Genomic DNA, 19691 nt, shown 5'->3' with positions numbered 1-19691 from the left:
TAAGGGGGAGGGGCCTTGACTCGACCGGAAGTAGCGTCGGCGCGGGAGCTGAGCGGAGTGGCCTTACCACCGGAGGGGAAGGGTTGCTGGCGTTAGGCCTAGCTGAGTCGTGCGGCTGAGCGTGAGGCTAGAAAGAAAAAGCGATCCTCCAAGGGTGAGAACGGGAGATCTGCCGAGGATAACAACCTCCCTTGTGGCCGAAGGGCGGGGAATCCCCACACAAGGGCTCCGTTTCGAGAGACTGCGACAAAGGAAAGTTCGTAGCGCGTTCCGGAGGCCCGGCCACCTCTGAGAAGGGAGACGCTGCTGGGTCCGCTGAGCGGGGCGACCCGAGGTTAGTGGAGACGGATGCGGTCTTTTGAAGACCTTAGTCCCTGCCCTGGTGAAGCCGACTGCGAGGTTCCGCAGGGCGTGCAGGCAGCCCGGGGATCGCTGCGAAGGGGGATGGCGGGCTAACTTAGCTGCTGCCGTTTCTAGATGTGCAGCTGTGGAGGCCCTGTTTACAAGTGTGCATAAGGACAGTGTATTAAGGGAGAACTCAAAAGAATGGAAAGGTCTTTCGGGTAGTGGTTAAAATAAAGAAGAGTAGGAACTAGGTTTTTAAATTTTAAATGAAATTAGACAGAACTTCTGTTGGATCTCAGGATGCACCATCCAAAAATAGGACTGTAGGAGACCAAAATATGCCACCCTACAATATACTTCTAGGGTATATTTTGAGCTGGTATTCTGATAAAATGCAGACAGGAGTCGCTCTGAAAATCTGTCCTGTTGTGAAAGAAATTTACATCTACAGAGGAAATATACATCAGTAAAGGATCTGTATCAGGAAGAGGGCAGCTCTGCGATGATTTTTGTTACCTGGGAGATCGTATCTGCATACCAAGACAACTTTTATTCACCATATATTTCCTCCCCTCACCTTTCCACAACTTTGTGGCCACCATCCCCCAGAAAGCCGCAAGCCCCCATTTCTTGAGTAGCGTAGGCATGATGCTGTATAATCTTCAATCATCTGACCATGGTGGGACTCCTCTGCGTACGTAATTAAGTACGGGGTTTTTTTCTTGTTAATGTCTGTGTCAGGTTAATTTGTAACCCAGCCAGAGAACCTAGGAGGATGGAGAGAAGCCGTTTTTCCCTCTCCTACACCTCAGTAACCTACTGCCAGCTGAAGAAATAGAACATTACTAAAGCCACCTGTACATGTTTCTCCTTTTGAATTACCTGCCCTCTAAAGAAGCAATGGATTTTCTGAATTTACTGTTAACTTTTACCATGCAGATTTTTATATATTAATGACATATTTTAATATATTAATGACATGAATAAATCCCTGAATGAGGATATTGTACTATTTTGCATGTTTTAACCATTAAATGAATAATTACATGTGCATCTGGCTTTTTTCAATCAATATTGCTGTGGTTCATATTGATATGTTAATAATAGTAACTTGCACTTAATTAACCTTTATTATGTGCCAGACACCATTCTAAGCACTTTACTTCGTTTACTGCTTACAAACCCTGTAGGATAACTTTGATCTTCTTTTATACGGCACAGACAGGTTGCTATAGTACTCCATTGTATTAATATGCCATACCTTATCCATTCTCCTGCTTAATTCCTCAAACTTTGTAGATATTCAACTGCTAGTTAAGATAAGAATGTGGTAACATTTGTGTTGCCCATAATTTTGCTTTGTGACGTTCCTAATATTTGTTTTTATTTTTATTTTGAGACAGAGTCTTGCTCTGTCGCCCAGGCTGGAGTGCAATGGCGCAATCTCGGCTCACTGCAACCTCTGCCTCCCGGGTTCAAGCGATTCTCCCGCCTCAGTCTCCCAAGTAGCTAGCTGGGTTACAGGCATGCACCACCACGCCTGGCTAATCTTTTGTATTTTTAATAGAGACGGGGTTTCACCATGTTGGCCGGGCTGGTCTTGAACTCCTGACCTCAGGCGATCCACCCGCCTTTTCCTCCCAAAGTGTTGGGATTACAGGCGTGAGCCACCGCGCCTGGCTAGTATTTCTTTACTGTATTCTATTTGGCTGTCTCACCAACAGAGACATCACACCATTTTGTCAGTTACACAAGAATGAGACATCTGGCCGCCAGAGGTCAGCCTAACTATATTTTGGTTAGGTTTTTTTTTTTTTTTTTAATTGTTAAAGCTATGGGGGTAGGGGTTCAGTATTTTTTGATATTATAATCTGAAAATATTTTTAAAAGGTGCTAGATTAAATTTAAACAACATAGTATACTGCCTTAAAGCTTACATTTTTCCTGACTTTTGTACTGTGAAACAGAACAAAAACAATTATGGGAAAGTAAGAGCCTTTTTAAAAATTTTCTGAGTAACATAATAACTGAAGTATAGCCAATTAGTAATCTCACAGGTGCAATCTGGTTGAAGTGAAAATAGTAAAAATATTAGAGGACAGCACAATTAAAAGCCAACAGCTTCTCCTGTCTCAGTTTATAAAGACTTAATGGGTCCACGACAAAGAATGAATGCTCTTTTTCAGATTGAACAAGGTAATAGTACTATAAACTAAACTTAGAAGTATTACATTGTTTCTTCTTAAAGATAAAGTTATAAGCAGTTTCCTTTATATTGCTGTAGTAGCGTCATATATGTTGATCCTGCCTTAAAAAATTATCTCATTTGTCTTTGTCTAACATTACCAAATCACCAAGATATAACTTGGAACTGTTCTCTCCCTGGAGTAAAATAGAACATGCTTGTGGTAGTTACTTACTGCAGGCCTTTGCCATTCTCTGATTCTTTCAGATACATTTACTGAGCCACTCATATGCCAGACACTGTGCTAGGAGTGTGTGAAAGCCAGAGAAATACTCATTAGAGGAAAATTGCTGACCTGAAGCCATACCATATGACCTTATTAGTACAACTCAGTGTATTTGATAATGAAAATGTTCACTGACTTTGATTTTGGAAATCCCCCCTACAGAGTAGCATAAACCAGACATTGATACTGTTTCTTTTCTCATTTAAAGCTACGCCTTTAAAGGCCACACATGTTGCTGTATATACTTGGAATGTATTTCCACCACATTTTACTAGTCTGCTTCTCCAGCGATAGGAACCTAGAATGCTTCTAATTCCTGTCATCACAGATGTAGCTTCAGGGTATATCTTCATACATGTTGTTCTTACGGGAATTTCTTTGCTATCTATGCCCAAAAGTAGGATTGCTAGATCATGAGATGTGCAAATAGTTTGCCTAAGTAGTGCTGCCAGACTGTTCTTCGGAACAGTTACTCCACTCTGCAATCCCACCAGCAGTGCCAGTTCCAAAAAAGAACTCACTGACATTTGGCGTTACCCAGCTTTCTTATTCTGCCAAACTGATAGCATAATGTGATCATATTGTTCATGCCTTGGGATTTTCTCTTCTATAATTTGGGTATCTTTGTCCTTTGCTCATTTCTTTAATGAAGTTGCTATCTTTCTTAAAACTTGATTTAACTTTGTCCATGGTATCTTTAGTTCAGTCCAGAAATGATTAATCGTGATGTGATTAAATTCATTTTTTGGTCTGGTGCTTTATGCTTTTTTGTTTAAGAAGTCTTTCCCTGGCCTCATTTCACAAAGATACTCTGTATTATATTTAACTAACTATATAGTTTTACCATCCCCATTAGCTCTTTAATCCATCATGAATCTTCCCTTATACATGTCATTATATGTATATGTATTATATGGTTTTACTTTTTTTCATATAATGAGCCAGTTGTACCAATAATAAGTACTAAACATATCCATTCACCCTTAGTTTATGTGCCAGCCTTATTTTATATTACATTCCCAAATTATATATAGCTCTGTTTTTAAGCTCTGTTCTGCTCTATTGGACTATTGTCTGTTCTTAGTGCTAATCCTACCCTATTTTAATTTCTGTGACTTTAGTCATAGGACATACCTTGAAGAATAGGAACTCCCTTACTCTTCTGTTTAAACAGTTCATTTGGCTATATGTGGAATTTTATTCTTTCTGTATAAGCTTTAAGGTTTGTTTATAGAGTTCCTTAAAAATTTGATTGGAATTGTATAAATAGGGAGAAAGTTGATATCTTTATGATATTTGTTCCATCCAAGAGCATGGAATGTCTGTATTTTAAATTATCATCTATATTGTTTATTAGGTCTTGTATATTAATGATTAGTTCTTAGGTTCTTTATAGGATTAGGTTTTTGTTGTTTGTTTTTCCTTCTGTGAAATGTCTTTATATATGGTCTAGTTAGTATTGCTGGTATAAAAGTTAACAGTGCCTGAGTTGAAACACTGGCCCTGTGACTTACTAGATGAATGGCTTTGGTCACGTAACTTAATCCACAGGTAAGATGGGGACAATAAAAGTACCAACTTTTAGGGTTATTAGAAGAATTTTAAAATAGTTAACATTTGTGCAGTTACTAGAGTAGTACATGGCAAATAGTGTTATATAAGTAATTAAATTAATGAATATTCATAGGTTAATGTCAGATCAGGAACCTTGTTGAACTCTAAGAGTTTGTATGGTTTTTTTAAATTGGATGATATCATCTGTAAGCTAATAGTTTTATCTCTTCCAATTCTTAACGTATCTTTTTTCAAAAAGAGAAAAACGTTGATTAGGACTTTCAGTACTGTGTCAGACAGTATCAGTCTCAGTCAACATGGCCATCTTTAGCTAATTTCACTTTGTTTTTTGTTGTTGTAGAGAAGAGTCTCATTCTGTCACCCAGACTAGAGTACAGCGGTATGATCATAGCTCACCATGCAGCCTCCAACTCCTGGGCTCAAGCAATCCTCCTGCCTCTGCCTCCCAAGTAGCTAGAACTAAAGGCACACACCACCATGCCTGGCTAAATTTTTTAAAATTTTTTGTAGAGACAAGGTCTTGCTATATTGCCCAGGCTGGTCTTGAACTCCTGACCTCAAGTGATCCTCCACCCTTGGCCTCCCAAAATGCTGGGATTACAAGCATGAGCCACTGCCCTGCCCCTGACTTCACTTTTAAAGGAAATGTATCTCATCTTATTCAGGATAATGTTTGCTTAAAACTTTTGGTAGATAACCTTTACCAAGTTGAGAAAGTTACATTCTTTTTCTAGTTTGGTAAAAATGTTTTGTTTTGTCTTTTAAAGCATAAATACATGTTGGTCAGGAACTAACAAAGGTCATCCACATTCAATAAAATTATCTTTTTTTCCTTTAGTTCTGGCAACTTACACATTTTTTTTTTTTAATTTGAGCTATTCTTACTTTCCTGGGATAGGCCATATTTGATAACATTATTTTTAATGTACTATTGGATTCTGTTAAGTGATATTTAGGATTTTGCAAGTGAAGTGAGCCTGTACTTTTCTTGTTTGGTTCATCTCTAAGTTTGGAATTTATTTTTATTATCTTTATAAAAGGAGCTGGTCAGTTTTCATGCTTTTTTCTTTTTTGTGGAACAGCTTATATAGAAGTGGTTATAGGATCACAACTTCTGAGGTCCCAGCAAGAGTCCTAACATCTAGCAGCTCTACCACCAGGACAGGCCCCCTAAAACTAATTCCAGCAAGCACCTCTGAAGGTAAAAAAAAAAAAAAATACCTTTTATAGCTGTCTATTTGGAGTTTGGGGCATAAGGGATCAGCTTTTGCAAAAGTGATTTTCTGGGCTAAAACTGCATACAAACTGGCCCAGTTATGTACCAACAAAGAATAAAATGGCCCCAGACTTTCCTTCCCAATACTGTGATTGTAAGAGGTATTACCAACAGGTAAATTGGCCTAAGCCTGTGAGATAGAGAGGGAAGAGTCTTTAAGACTTCTTGCCCAGCATTTGTTCTGATTTTAGATATCCTGAAGTTAAGTAGGCAATAATGTTATCCAGTGCTTTCAGGCTTTAATATCATGTCTCTAGTCTTCTCATTCACAGGTTAAGGCTACCTTTCCAGATAGTCCAACAGCTAAATCACCAGTTTCCAAGGGCATTTGCATCACCTATGGAAAGCATCGGATCCTTACACACCAGATGTTCTTGACAGCTCATCCCATCATTCCCCGCTGCACAAAAGTTGCTATACCAGCGGACGACCAAGACAACTACTGAGCTGCTTTTCATTGTCAAGTAGATATAATATCACTGCCAGCAAAACAGCACAAAAAGTGTCTCTTCACAGTAGCACTACCAATTGGGACTATGCTAAGTAAATCAGCTTGCCTAGATGAGGACCCCTTCTATTCTTGGGTAGCCAGGATTTGAAGGAGATACTCTGACCTGTGCCACTGGTAAGTGACTAATACTTTTACACACTGAACTGGTCCTGGAAACTGAGATGTCTTCTTTGTAAGTGAAGAATATACAACATAATCTTGAAGAACGGCACAGTGGTGTGGGCCGCAAGCATACTTTATGTGTGTAACGGACTGAAAGACAAATTAATCTTGGCAAAAGGATTTTTCATCTCATTTCTATTTGCCAGTGTTAGTCAGTGTTCTGCTGGCTTAGATTATTACCTTTTTCTGGTTCCTTACTCTGTTTTATTCTGATGGGTCCTAGAAATCCCTCTCCTGACCACTTGTCAGAATCAGAAAGTGAGGAAGAAGAAAACATTAGCTACCTAAATGCGAGTTCTGGGGAAGAGTGGGATTCCTCTGAAGAAGAGGACTCTATGGTACCCAACTTATCGCCTCTTGAGAGTCTTGCCTGGCAGGTTAAGTGCCTTTTGAAATATTCCACAACTTGGAAACCTTTAAATCCTAATTCCTGGTTGTATCATGCTAAACTCTTGGATCCAAGCACACCAGTCCATATACTTCGAGAGATAGGTCTAAGACTCTCCCATTGTTCCCATTGTGTCCCCAAACTGGAACCAATTCCTGAATGGCCCCCTCTGGCCTCTTGTGGAGTCCCACCTTTTCAAAAGCCTCTTACAAGTCCCAGCCGGCTCTCTAGAGATCATGCCACTCTAAATGGAGCACTGCAATTTGCCACCAAACAGCTAAGCCGAACATTGAGTAGAGCCACTCCCATACCTGAATACCTAAAACAGATCCCTAATTCATGTGTTTCTGGGTGTTGCTGTGGCTGGCTGACTAAAACAGTTAAGGAAACAACTCGTACTGAACCCATCAACACTACTTATTCTTACACTGACTTCCAAAAGGCAGTTAACAAACTCCTAACTGCATCACTGTAAAGATCTACCATTTGCTCTGATATCTCTGATGTTGCTAATTGAGAAAGGGGTACAAAATTAGTCATTACACAACCCACTAATGCCTTCTCAGTCAAACTCTCTTATGCCCTGGCAAGCCAATGAGGCTACCCTTTGACAAACCCTGTGGATAAAATGATAATATCAAGGCCAGGCATGGTGGCTCACCCCTGTAATCCCACCACTTTGGGAGGCTGAGGTAGATGCATCTCCTGAGGTCAGAAGTTTGAGACCAGCCTTGCCAACAGTGAAACCCCGTCTCTACTAAAAATAAAAAAAATTAGCAGGGTGCAGCAGTGCACACCTGTAATCCCAGCTACTCGGGAGGCTGAAACAGGAGAATCACTTGAACCCAGCAGGCAGAGGTTGCGGGGAATCAAGATTGTGCCACTGTACTCCAGCCTGGGTGACAGAGCGAGACTCAGTCTTAAAAAAAAAAAAATGGAGAATTAGTTAAGGGGACCATATTACAAAAGATAGTTGAATATTCTTCACACTCACTTCTCACCCTCCCCACCCCAATTTACTCTGCCTTTCTGAATGGCTTTAATGAGATACCTGGTTATTAATGAAGAAAAGTAGACCACCACCCCTTTTGTGATCCAGCCATTGTTGAAAGCGAGAAGTTAGCTACCCACAATAATACCTTTCTGAGCATACTATTCTCTAACATGCATTTCTATGGAGGTGGTTGAATTAAATTGAGTAACTACACAAAGGAAAATGGCAGGGATATGAATTTCCTTCCCAGCTTTTGTATAGATGTGCCTGCATATGACACTCTTCAGGGTTCCTTTTATTTTTTTCTGTTTTTTGGGGGGGGGTGGGGGCAGGGAGGAGTGCAATTTTAAGCCTAGCCTATACTACAACAAACTTATTATGGTACTTAAAATTACAGCATGAACGTTCTATATCAAAGTCTCCTGCCAGGCTGTCTCTGGCTAAATCAGCCTATAAGATCATCCCTTGGGATTAAACAAACACCTGTTCTGTAGGGAATGTTTCCTGAATCTTGGTACTCGGGCTTTTGTCAAGAGTAAATAAAACATGTTTCAAAAGAAGAATGGAAAAATGATTAAGAGGGCATTTCTGCTTTCAGTATTAACTGCTAATGGATTAAAATTTTAATCTGTATAGCATTTCCTGGAGTAAAAGTTCAAGTACTTTCCACATCCATTGCAAACTTTTCAGGAACCCTTCTAATTTTAAAGAAACTTCTTATTAGAAAATCTCAGCCTAATACAATCTGAAGTTAAGAGTTTTAGCAGCATTGTTTTTCTAAGTAGATTTAGCTATAAATTTTCTTCTGACCAAACAAGGAAGAGTATATGCCCTTGTAAATGAGTCTTGTTTATTTAAATGAGTCAAAACATAGAAATCAGTATACGTAAAATAAAATGCATGAGACTATTAAATCTTTTCATATACTCTACAAATAAAATTAAATCTGTGTGTGGTCCTGGTTGACTGGGCATCTAAAGGGAATCAGAAAAGAGATTGTGAAAAGTATATATATATATATATCCTCTTCATTATTTTAGTTTTGCTTTTTCCTATTTTCCATAATTAAGTGCTGTTTACAAAGTGGCATCAAAAAATTGAAGCAGGCCAGGCACGGTGGCTCACGCCTGTAATCCCAAGAGTTTGGGAGGCTGAGGCAGGTGGATCACTTGAGATCAGGAGTTCGTGACCAGCCTGGCCAACATGGTGAAAGCCCGTCTCTACTAAAAATACAAAAATTAGCCGGGCGTGGTGGCATGCGCCTGTAATTGCAGCTACTTGGGAGGCTGAGACAGGAGAATTGCTTGAACCTGGGAGGTGGAGATTGCAGTGAGCCGAGATCACGCCACTGCACTCCAGCCTGGGCAAGAGCGAGACACCGTCTCAAAAAAAAGGCAGTTAGAAATCACAAATTGTGTAAATATATAGCAACTTTAAGAAGAGAAAAGAATGCTTATAACCTAGTGAATATTTCTGCTGAGCCTTAGTTGTCTTGTCTAAAGGAAAAAAAGAGGGAATTGTAGAATAAAAGTATTTGTTAGTGGAACTTACTGACCTGAAACCGTATCATATTGTTAGTGTAACTGAATGTATCAGAAATTGTTCCTATGTAGATATTCTGTGAAACTGGTTTCTAAAATGTTACAGGAAACTGTTTGCTTTTTTTCTTTGTTTGTTTAAGTGGAGGTGGGAGGAGTAGGGAAGAGGTCTGCATATTAAAATATGTTGATGTTTATGTGTTTATAATATGTTCCTTTTTCTCTCTGTGTGTGTATAAAAGTGCCTTGCTCATGAATGCATTTTTGCTATTCACTTCGAAAGGAAGCCTTTCCCCAGCTTGGCAGCTGAATAAACCAGTAGCTTTGTACATATTGAACAGAGTATGGTCATTTGTCCTCAACAAATGAAATAGATACTACTTTGCTTAAGGCATATTCTACATTCACTAAGTACTGAATAGAGTTAATAGATACAGTACCTGAATCTATATATTATGTCTGACAGGAGATGACTTGGCGTCTCTAGAGAAGAAACATACTTGAAGAAGAAAATGTCTGATACTCAGTCAAGATGCAAAGTCAGCTTATTTGTCTATATATTTTAAGTAATTCCAGGTTGCACAAAATAACAGGTACTTAAATAAGCCTTAAGTTAACTTTTTGTGTGGCATAAACGCTGGGCTTGGGAATGAATTTACTACCTTTGCACTCCCTATGTTGGCTTCTGGTTAAATGCAGTCACCATAATTAGGATAAAAAGATGAATTTATTCTCTATTTATAGAAACATTTATCAAAGGATTAAGGAAACTATTTCTAAACCAGTAGACATTAACTGTCTTACTTTCTCAGTGCAGATAGGCAACTTTTTTTTTTTTTTTTTTTGAGATGGAGTTTTGCTCTTGTTGCCTAGGCTGGAGTGCAATGGTGCAATCTCAGCTTACTGCAACCTCCACCTCCCGGGTCCAAGCAATTCTGCCTCAGCCTCCCGAGTAGCTGAGATTACAGGCATGTGCCACCACGCCGGGCTAATTTTGTATTTTTAGTAGAGACGGGGTTTCTCAATTGGTCAGGCTAGTCTCTTAACTCCTGACTTCAGGTGATCCACCCACCTCAGCCTCCCAAAGTGCTGGGATTACAGGTGTGAGCTACCATGCCCAGCCATAGGCAACATTTTTATTAAAACAGTCCAGATACCTTGAGCCTCAAAGACCATAATCATGTCTTTTGATCCCATCTGCTTCCTAAGAAAAGGAAAAAATCCATATACATGCATGGCAGGAGGGCATATGATAGGTCCCCTCTAGGGGATAGAAGCTCTTCCTGCTGGGCCTTCTATCACACCTGTCCATATTAAAAAGTCTCTGATGAAAATGTTTTGATATTACTGTAAATAGCTAAAGCATTTAAAGACTTTAGAAGTCACTTGGGTTTTTTCTTATGCGTAAGTTGGCTTGCATCTGGCTTTCTACTTTTGCCTCCAGTGTTAGAGAACATGTCTTTTGGAGCAGCCTGTTAGTTTTAAATATCTCTTGTTAGAAATTTAGCCATTCATCCAATATTGCTATGGAGAAGTGCCTACTCTAGTGCAGACACTGGGAATGCAAAACTAAATAAGATTACTACACATAGGAAATTAGTTTTAAAATATACGAACCTACATATTACCCCAAGCCATTTCTGCTATCTAGGGTCATATTAAATAAACCTAAACCGTAATCCATATGTTGGCCCTTCACATATTGAAAATAGCATATAGTGGAGAATCATATAAAATAATTGAATGGAGCAGCCATCCAAGTGTAATGAAGATTCATGAGGAGGGCAGCAAAGGAAATGGAGAAAATATATAGATATTTTGTATACAGATTTAAATTATATCTGCTAATCACAAGGTAGTGGCACAAAGATCAGGGCCAAAAGTGTTTTGCTTAGGTAGCTAGGATATATAGGACAGCCTGAGAAGTCTGGATAACTTCTCAGACTTCATGAGATAACTGTACAAGCTGGTAACATATCTGTCCGCCAGTGATATCCATTGGACTGAGGGAGTTACATTAGCTGGACCAACCACAAGTACTTCTATGTCAACTTGCTGTTGCTAAAAGAAAAATATGATGTGTCTCAAATAATTTTAAGTAAAGTTGAGTTTATGACTACATATTTGAGTCTGCTAATTTCATGCAGTTTGCCAAGCTCTTCCTTTCAATTAGCAGCAGCAGTGAGACTTACTGTAAAAGTTTGCAACTGAGACCAAGAAATGGAAAGGATGAGGATATACCACAGTGACCTGACACTTGCTGGCTTCCCGTCTTCTGTGAGAGCTGTGACCAGCTATTCTCAATGAGCTGTGGAAAATGAATGCCTGTTTTTTGGTTTTTTTTTTTTGACACAGGGTTTCACTCTTGCCCAGGCTGGAGTGCAGGGGCATGATCTTGGCTCACCGCAGCCTTGACCTCCCAGGTTCAAGCCATCCTCCCACCTCAGCCTCATCAGTAGCTGTGGACTACAGGTGCACACCACCACACAGGCCAATTTTTGTATTTCTTTATAGAGACAGTTTCACTCAGGCTGGTCAGGAACTCCTGAGCTCAAGCGATCTTCCCACGTCAGCCTCCCAAAGTGCTGGTGTTACACTGGTACCTGGTTTAAAAAAAAAAAATGGAAAATAACAGTGTAACAGGAAGACAGCTATAGGGTTATTGCTTCTAAACCGTGGAGTCAGTTAAAAATATTAGCAACCGTTTTAGGTTGAATCATAAAACAGGAAGTTGACTGGAATTTGGGCAGTTTATTTAGGAAGATGATTATGACACATGATATGAAAATTCCTGGGATCATTAGGGGAGTTAGGCTCTATATAACAATAATCATTCAGAAGGGACCCAGGATACTGGTTAGCTTAACAAGATTAAAACTGACTTCCTAGTATACACATAAACCAAGCTAGTTTATCAAATTAGCAACAGAAACCAGATGAAATTCCTGAAATGAGTGTTGCAGTTAATAAGGAGCTGGTACTATAGTTTTATCTGGGGCGAAATTGTTAAGTTTGGGTTAACTGCTCAGCTTATGCCTAATATTACCCTTCCATCTATGGTATCAGCTGTGGGACCTGACACTCCAGTGCATCAGCTGATGGTTTTGGTTTACAATAAATTAATTAAGCAATGGACCAGTAGGGGCAACTTCCTTTGAGAGGTACCAAACAAGTGGAAAAGCCCAAGGGTGTGGCCATCTTCCATCAAAAAAGACCCTAGATGGGCTTTCTGGTTGCACCCTGAGTAACCAGAATGGCCTGATAGAGTGGCAGAGCTCTGGTGAAAGAAGGGTGCAGCCACAACCTGAAGAATTCTAATTTCTGAATCAATTGAAGGCTGGCATTAATGTTGGCCACAGACAATGCATTCCATGTAGACTTACTGCAAAGCGTGTTATATGATATTGGTCCCTGTCTATTTGGTACTTAAGTAGACTCCCATGGCTTGAAAGCTTTGGACCAGACCCCAGTTTCCTTCTTTGAATGCAGTTTTTCTATGTTGTCACATCCCACTTGGGACATGTTTCTTTAAATGGGTTGGGTTGCCAGATTTAGCAAACAGAAATACAGGACACCCAAATACATTTGAATTTCAGATAAATAATGAAATATGGCACATATACTGGAAAAAAGTTACGGTATTTATCTGAAATTCAAATGTAGTTTCCTGCATTTTATCTGCAACCCTATAAATATGTTAGTGGCATGGATTAAGCTTGGGTTTTAGTCTATATAGTTGTTCCCAGGAACTGTCTTGACTCTTTCCAGTACGTGTTGTTTTCTTATGTCTAAGTAATTGATTAGTAGCCAGGAGCAGTGCTGGTGCACACCCGTAGTCCTACCTACTCAGGAGGCTAAATTGGGAGGATTGCTTGAGCTGAGGAGTTTGAGGTTGCAGTGGGTTATGATCATGCCACTGCACTCCAACATGGGCACCAGAGCAAGTGCTCGTCTCTAAAATAATAATATTTAATAATAAGAGACGGGGGATGAGGAAGGCTCACACATAGTTGACCCAAGTTGTATTTCTTATATATTTATTTATTTCTTAGAACTGTTGTTGAGTGTCAGAAGAGGAGGCCCAATTGCAGATATGAGACTTTATAGGAGACACATGGTATTTAGCTAAAATAACCACATAACCATTACAATATTTGCAAACACAAATTTTTTAAATGCTGTCTTAACAGCAGGTAGTTTGGGTTTGTGGTTTGTTGTTGTGAGATGGAGACTCGCTCTGTTGCCAGGCTGGAGTGCAGTGGCGGGCGCAATCTCGGCTCACTGCAATCTCCACCTCCTGTGTTCAAGCAATTTCCCTGTCTTGGCCTCCTGAGTAGCTGGGACTACAGGCACGCACCACCACGCCCAGCTAATTTTTTGTATTTTAGTAGAGATGGTTTCACCATGTTGGCCAGGATGGTCTCGATCTCCTGACCTCATGATCCACCCGCCTCAGCCTCCCAAAGTGCTGGGATTACAGGCGTGAGCCACCGCACCTGGCCGTCTGTGTGTGTTTTAAGCAGTTACTTTCTCACTCTTCTTTACCATGAAGGGAAAGTATATCACTCTTAAAAAAAAAAAAAAAAAAAACTTGATAGGTAGCAGTTATGATAGCCATTCTTCATCACAGAAAAGGTTCACAAATTTGGAACACCTATCTTTGCCTTCCAGAAACCCCAAAAGACCCAAGGATTTAAAGGCACAAGGTACTCTGGAAGGTGGGAGTAATAAAGAAAGTTGAATTTTTGCTCTTCCTTTGTAGGCAGGCAGCTATCTCTCTAGCAGATGACTGAAGACTTGTTGTCTGGAGAAATTAAACCAAATAGACTTAGAACTGAGGACAGGGGGAGGATGGTAGTGGTAGTGATGTGCTATATGGAAGACAAAATGATTGACAGAATGTGAATATTCTGAACATTATGAGCCTCCAGTCCACTTTCTCCACCTGGCTACAGAATCTGGCAATGGGGCTTATACCCAGCCCTGCTCACCCAACCCAAAAAGACGAGCAGTAAAAAAAAACAGCTTGACACTCGATTATTTGTTACAGTGAAACTGAGAGTCCACAAGCCCTGCTCATTCATATACAGCTTTCAGTCACTTGAAATCACTATACACAGATAGCCAAGGATCACTAGATATTTGAGGAAACCTTCAACATGAAAGATGAACACAAAGAAGCTGTGATATTCTCAGAAACGAATATACTGCTTCCATGAAATAGGATCAGGATGCTATTTTTAAAAATGAACAATCCAAAAACAAAAGCTATTGGAAAAACAGGAAACCAAAATTAAACATTCAGTAGATGTATTAGAAAATAACTTGAAGACATTTTAAAAAACAGAACAAGGAGATGAAAAGTAGGCAAGAACAAAAAAGAAACTTAAACCTGAATAAGATGCAACATCTAATAAATAAGAGTTCCAAAATGAGAGAACAGAGAAAGAAGGTGAAGAGAGAAAAAAAATAAAGAACATTTCCCGAAAATATAAGACTTTAGTCTCCTAAATTAAAAGGGTCCACTAAGTGCCCTGTGGAATGAATTAAAAAATAACAAAGCACATTGTTAGGATATTTCAGAATGCTAGAGTTATGGAAGGACCTAAGAGCTTCCCAAAAAAGGTAGCGGGGGAAGTTACATAAAAATGGCATTTAGACTTCTTGGTAGCAACACTGGATGCCAGAAGACTATGAAAGCAAGGTCTTTAAATTTAAAAAGAAATGATTTCCAAGCTAGAATTTTGTACTCAAATAATCCAATCAAGAGTGGGGCTAAAATAAAGATACTTTAAGACTTGCATGGTCTCAGAATTTTATCTCACCATCTACCCTTTCTTAGGAAGCCACTGGAAGATGTGCTTCACCAAAATGAGGGAGTAATCTGAGAAGGCATGGGATCCTGAAACTAAAAGATGTCACAAAAGAAAACGAGGAAAGTCCCAGGATGACTACTGTGCCAAGTAAGTGGGATGGAGGTTCCAGGAAGTAGGTCTCTAGGAAAACTGGGAACAAAGTATTTGAGTACAATGGAAAGTGTATAAATGAGCAGGAAATTTGAAATTTTATTTCTTAGAAAGTAATGTTATTTAGTAATCAGTTTTTAAAAATTTGAAATTAAAAGTATAGGCTAGTTGGCGTCTTGTCAGCTATAATTAGATTGGTCCTTACGGCATAATACTCCACAATTGCAGTAGATGCTGACTTCAATAAGATGTGTGCCGCAGAAGATATTTTTAGAAAATAAAAAGTTTTTCAATTTGTTTTGTATTTGATTTGCTTAGAGAAATCTCAATTTTGTATTTATTTACAGAAATAATGCATAGTCTATAGCAGTAATTTCAGCAAGCTTTTTGTTTAAATTTTAGCCTCTGTAGAATCAAAAACATAAAGAATTACAGGTTGACCATTCCTAATCCAAAAATTAAAATCTGAAATGCTCCATAATCCAAAACTTTTTGAGTGCCAACATGACCGCACAAATGGAGAATTTCACACCTGACCTCATGTGACAGGTCAGTCAAAACAAAGGCACACAATACACAGTTTATTAAAACTATTGTATAAAATTACTTTCAAGCTATGTATATATGAAAAATGAATGAATGTCATGTTTAGACATCCCATCCCAAAGATATCTCATTATGTATACATAAATATTCCAAAATCTGAAAAAGTTAAATCTGAAGCACTTCTGTTCCCACACATTTCAGATAAGGGATACTCAACCTGTATCTACTTTTTAAAAATAATATTCTGAAATTCAATACTGTTTTTCATCTTCCACGCTATTTTTGCTATCAAGATATGGTTACATACAGTGGCTGGTCCATAATATATTCCTATATAATATTTGAAATGTTTCCTTATGAGTTATGATTCAGGGTTTTTTTCTATGCTTTGTTTATATTAATATTACATAATCTCAGAATGAGTTTTTATTTACTTGCAAGTGATATGTATGCTGATAGGTTTTTCTCTCTGTCATCAAATCTATTGAGTAAACCATGCCAGGTTTGTCCATCTCCTTTTTTCTAAGTAAGAAATCACATATATACAGTAAATAGAGTGCACTAATCATAAGTGTACTTGATTTTTTACATATGTATACATTCATATCAAGATCATATAAAAATGTATACACTCAGATTAAAGTATTAAAAATTTCAAATTCTCTTGTGCCCTTTCCTAGTCTATACATCTCCCAGAAATAACTCCTCTTTTCTAAAGATCTGTTAGTTTTGCTTGTTCTCAGATTTCATGTGAATGGAATCATACTGTATATATTGTTTTATGCCTGGCTTCTTTCAGCAACGTGCTTGTTCTTTTTTTATTGTTATAGACTATTTGATTATATGAATATATCATAATTCATTTATCCTTTTACCTGTTGACATTTAAGTTATTGCCAATTTTTTGTTATTATGAATAAAGCTATAATAAACATTCTGTGTGTATTGTTTTGTTTTGTTTTGGTTTTTTGTGGATATGTGTATTCATTCCTTTGGGTATATACCTAGGCATCAAATTGCTATATCAGAGTAGTTGTGTATTTATTTTTAATAAAACTGCCAAACACTTTTTTTTTGTATTTAAGTTTTAGGGTACATGTGCGCAACGTGCAGGTTTGTTACATATGTATACATGTGCCATGTTGGTGTGCTGCACCCATTAACTCCTCATTTAACATTAGGTATATCTCCTAATGCTATGCCTCCCCTCTCCCCCCCACCCCACAACAGGCTCTGGTGTGTGATGTTCCCCTTCCTGTGTCCATGTGTTCTCATTGTTCAATTCCCACCTATGAGTGAGAACATACAGTGTTTGGTTTTTTGTCCTTGTGATAGTTTACTGAGAATGATGGTTTCTACCTTCATCCATGTCCCTACAAAGGACATGAACTCATCATTTTTTATGGCTGCATAGTATTCCATGGTGTATATGTGCCACATTTTCTTAATCCAGTCTATCATTGGTGGACATTTGGGTTGGTTCCAAGTCTTTCCTATTGTGAATAGTGCCGCAATAAACATACGTGTGCATGTGTCTTTATAGCAGCATGATTTATAATCCTTTGGGTATATACCCAGTAATGGGATGGCTGGGTCAAATGGTATTTCTAGTTCTAGATCCCTGAGGAATCGCCACACTGACTTCCACAATGGTTGAACTAGTTTACAGTCCCACCAACAGAGTAAAAGTGTTCCTGTTTCTCCACATCCTCTCCAGCACCTGTTGTTTCGTGACTTTTTAATGATGGCCATTCTAACTGGTGTGAGATGGTATCTCATTGTGGTTTTGATTTGCATTTCTCTGATGGCCCGTGATGAGCATTTTTTTCATGTGTCTTTTGGCTGCATAAATGTCTTCTTTTGAGAATTGTCTGTTCATATCCTTCGCCCACTTTTTGATGGGGTTGTTTTTTTCTTGTAAATTTGTTTGAGTTCTTTGTAGATTCTGGATATTAGCCCTTTGTCAGATGAGTAGATTGCAAAAATTTTCTCCCATTTTGTATGTTGCCTGTTCACTCTGATGGTAGTTTCTTTTGCTGTGCAGAAGCTCTTTAGTTTAATTTGATCCCATTTGTCAATGCCAAACACTTTTTAATGTTACTGTATCATTTTACACTCTCACCAACAATGTATGGAAGTTCCCGTTGCTCCATATCTTTACAAACACTTGTGATTGTCAGTCCTTTTAATTTTACTCATTCTGGTGGTTGTTTAATGGTATCCCAGTGTGACTTTAATTTACATTTCTTTGATCAGTGTTGTTAAACACCTTTTTATATGCTTATGAGACATTCAGATACCTCTTTGCAAGTACTTGTCCAAGTTTTTTGCCCATTTGTAGAATAGATTATCTTGTTCTTATTAATTTGTAGTTCTGTTTTTTTTTATTTTTTAGAAATGGGCTCACACTGTTGCCCAGGCTTGTCTCAAAATCCTGACCTCAGACAATCTTCCCCTCTCAACCTCCCAAAATCCCCCAGCGGAAATTACAGGCATAAGCCACCATGCCCAGCCTATAGGAGTTTTTATATACACTGTATACAAGTTGTTTATTTATATAATGAATTTCTTCTGCCATTCTATGCCTTGTCTATTTTCTTTTTCTTAAGACAGAGTCTCACTCTGATGCCCAGGCAGGAGTGCACTGGCGGGATCTCAGCTTACTTCAACATCTGCCTCCCAGGCTCAAGCAATTCTTGTGTCTCAGCCTCCCAAGTAACTGGGATTACAGGTGTGTGCCACCACACCCAGCTAATTTTTGTAGGTTTTTGTTCTTGTTGTTGTTAATAGAGACAGAGTTTCTCCATGTTGGCCAGGCTGGTCTCGAACTCCTGACCTCAAGTGATCTGCCTGCCTTGGCCTCCCAAAGTGCTGGAATTACAGGCGTGAGCCACCACACCCAGCCATTGTTTGTTTTCTTAATGGTATATTTTGATGAGTAGAAGTTTTCAACTTTGATGAAATCTAATTTATCAGATTTCCTTTTGTATTATGGTTAGTGCTTTAACAAATCTTTGTTAACTTGAATATCACAAAGATAGTCTTCTTTTTTTTAGAAGATTTATAGTTTTAGCTTTCACATTTAAGATACATTTTCAAATTTGATTACTGAGAAGAGAATATTTGTGGGTATCTCATTTTTCTCTAATACTTTCTCCTTTTCTTCACATTCTTTATCCAAATTCAAGGGGATTTATCATATATGACATTTATGTCTTTGGAGTTTTTGTTTGTTTGTTTGTTTTCATGAAATTTGGGGAGGAAAGTTGACATTCTGTTTTTAAGTTATCCCCAAAAGACTGAAGAATTCCCAAATTGGACTTCTTCCTAAAAACTAATTATCTAAGTGGCATAAATTAACTAAAAATCAAACAGTTCTTAACACTTATTTTGTTTAAAATTTTGAATGTTAGGACACCAATTCTGCATTAGAATGAATGAAAAATAACCAAATCTGTATTATTCTACCGTATATTATTATTCAAATTTTTTTTACATTTTTGAGGTATTCTTTTAGACATTATCTAGTCTTACTGTTTTAAATATTATCCTTCTACTTCCCTGTTATTCAACTACCAGAAAGTTCTCAGTATCAGTTTCTGTACAAAACATTGACATTTTTCACAATTATTAATTATTTGTAGCACTTTACTTTTGTAGTACATACACATTAATGTTTTTGCTTATTGATAGAAGCACATTCATTAGTCAATCAGCAAATATTTATTGAGCACCTACACAGTGCCAAGTGCTAAGAATTTAGCAATAAACAAAACAGACAAAAATTCCTGCCTTCATAAAGCTTACATTGCAGTGAGATTTTTTTCACCTCAGTTTATAACTGGAATGTTTTTGTTTACCTTTATTTTAAAAAGAATGTTCAGGCCAGGCGTGCTGGCTCATGCCTATAATCCCAGCA

General features: G+C 38.3%; 1 protein-coding gene and 1 long non-coding RNA gene across 7 annotated transcripts; both read left to right on the top strand.

Moving 5' to 3' along the window:
* On the top strand, window positions 1-9598 carry DCAF16 (DDB1 and CUL4 associated factor 16). 6 transcript variants are annotated; one of them, XM_063619438.1, is made up of 3 exons: window positions 1-334; window positions 5474-5592; window positions 5940-9598. In XM_063619438.1, the coding sequence occupies exon 3, from the start codon at window positions 6553-6555 to the stop codon at window positions 7201-7203; it is 651 nt and encodes a 216-aa protein (XP_063475508.1). In that variant the 5' UTR covers window positions 1-334; window positions 5474-5592; window positions 5940-6552; the 3' UTR covers window positions 7204-9598. The 6 variants fall into 6 exon arrangements, with proteins under 6 accessions (XP_063475508.1, XP_063475507.1, XP_063475511.1 ...); XM_063619437.1 differs by having other exon boundaries at window positions 2-334; window positions 5925-9598; XM_063619441.1 differs by having other exon boundaries at window positions 20-334; window positions 1087-5592; window positions 5925-9598.
* A 263-nt stretch (window positions 9599-9861) lies between these two features.
* Window positions 9862-16706, top strand: LOC134732724 (uncharacterized). The gene is made up of 2 exons (XR_010116185.1): window positions 9862-11732; window positions 15103-16706. It is a non-coding gene; the product is annotated as an uncharacterized lncRNA (long non-coding RNA).
* The last annotated feature ends 2985 nt before the right edge of the window (window positions 16707-19691 follow it).

The sequence above is a fragment of the Symphalangus syndactylus genome, chromosome 16, assembly GCF_028878055.3.
Source record: "Symphalangus syndactylus isolate Jambi chromosome 16, NHGRI_mSymSyn1-v2.1_pri, whole genome shotgun sequence".
In the NCBI taxonomy this organism is placed as follows: Eukaryota; Metazoa; Chordata; class Mammalia; order Primates; family Hylobatidae; genus Symphalangus; species Symphalangus syndactylus.
This window is presented reverse-complemented; position numbering and strand designations above follow the sequence as displayed.

Excerpts from the sequence above, each read along its gene's own strand:
- DCAF16 (XM_063619438.1), top strand. The coding sequence starts at position 6,553 with ATGGGTCCTAGAAATCCCTCTCCTGACCACTTGTCAGAATCAGAAAGT.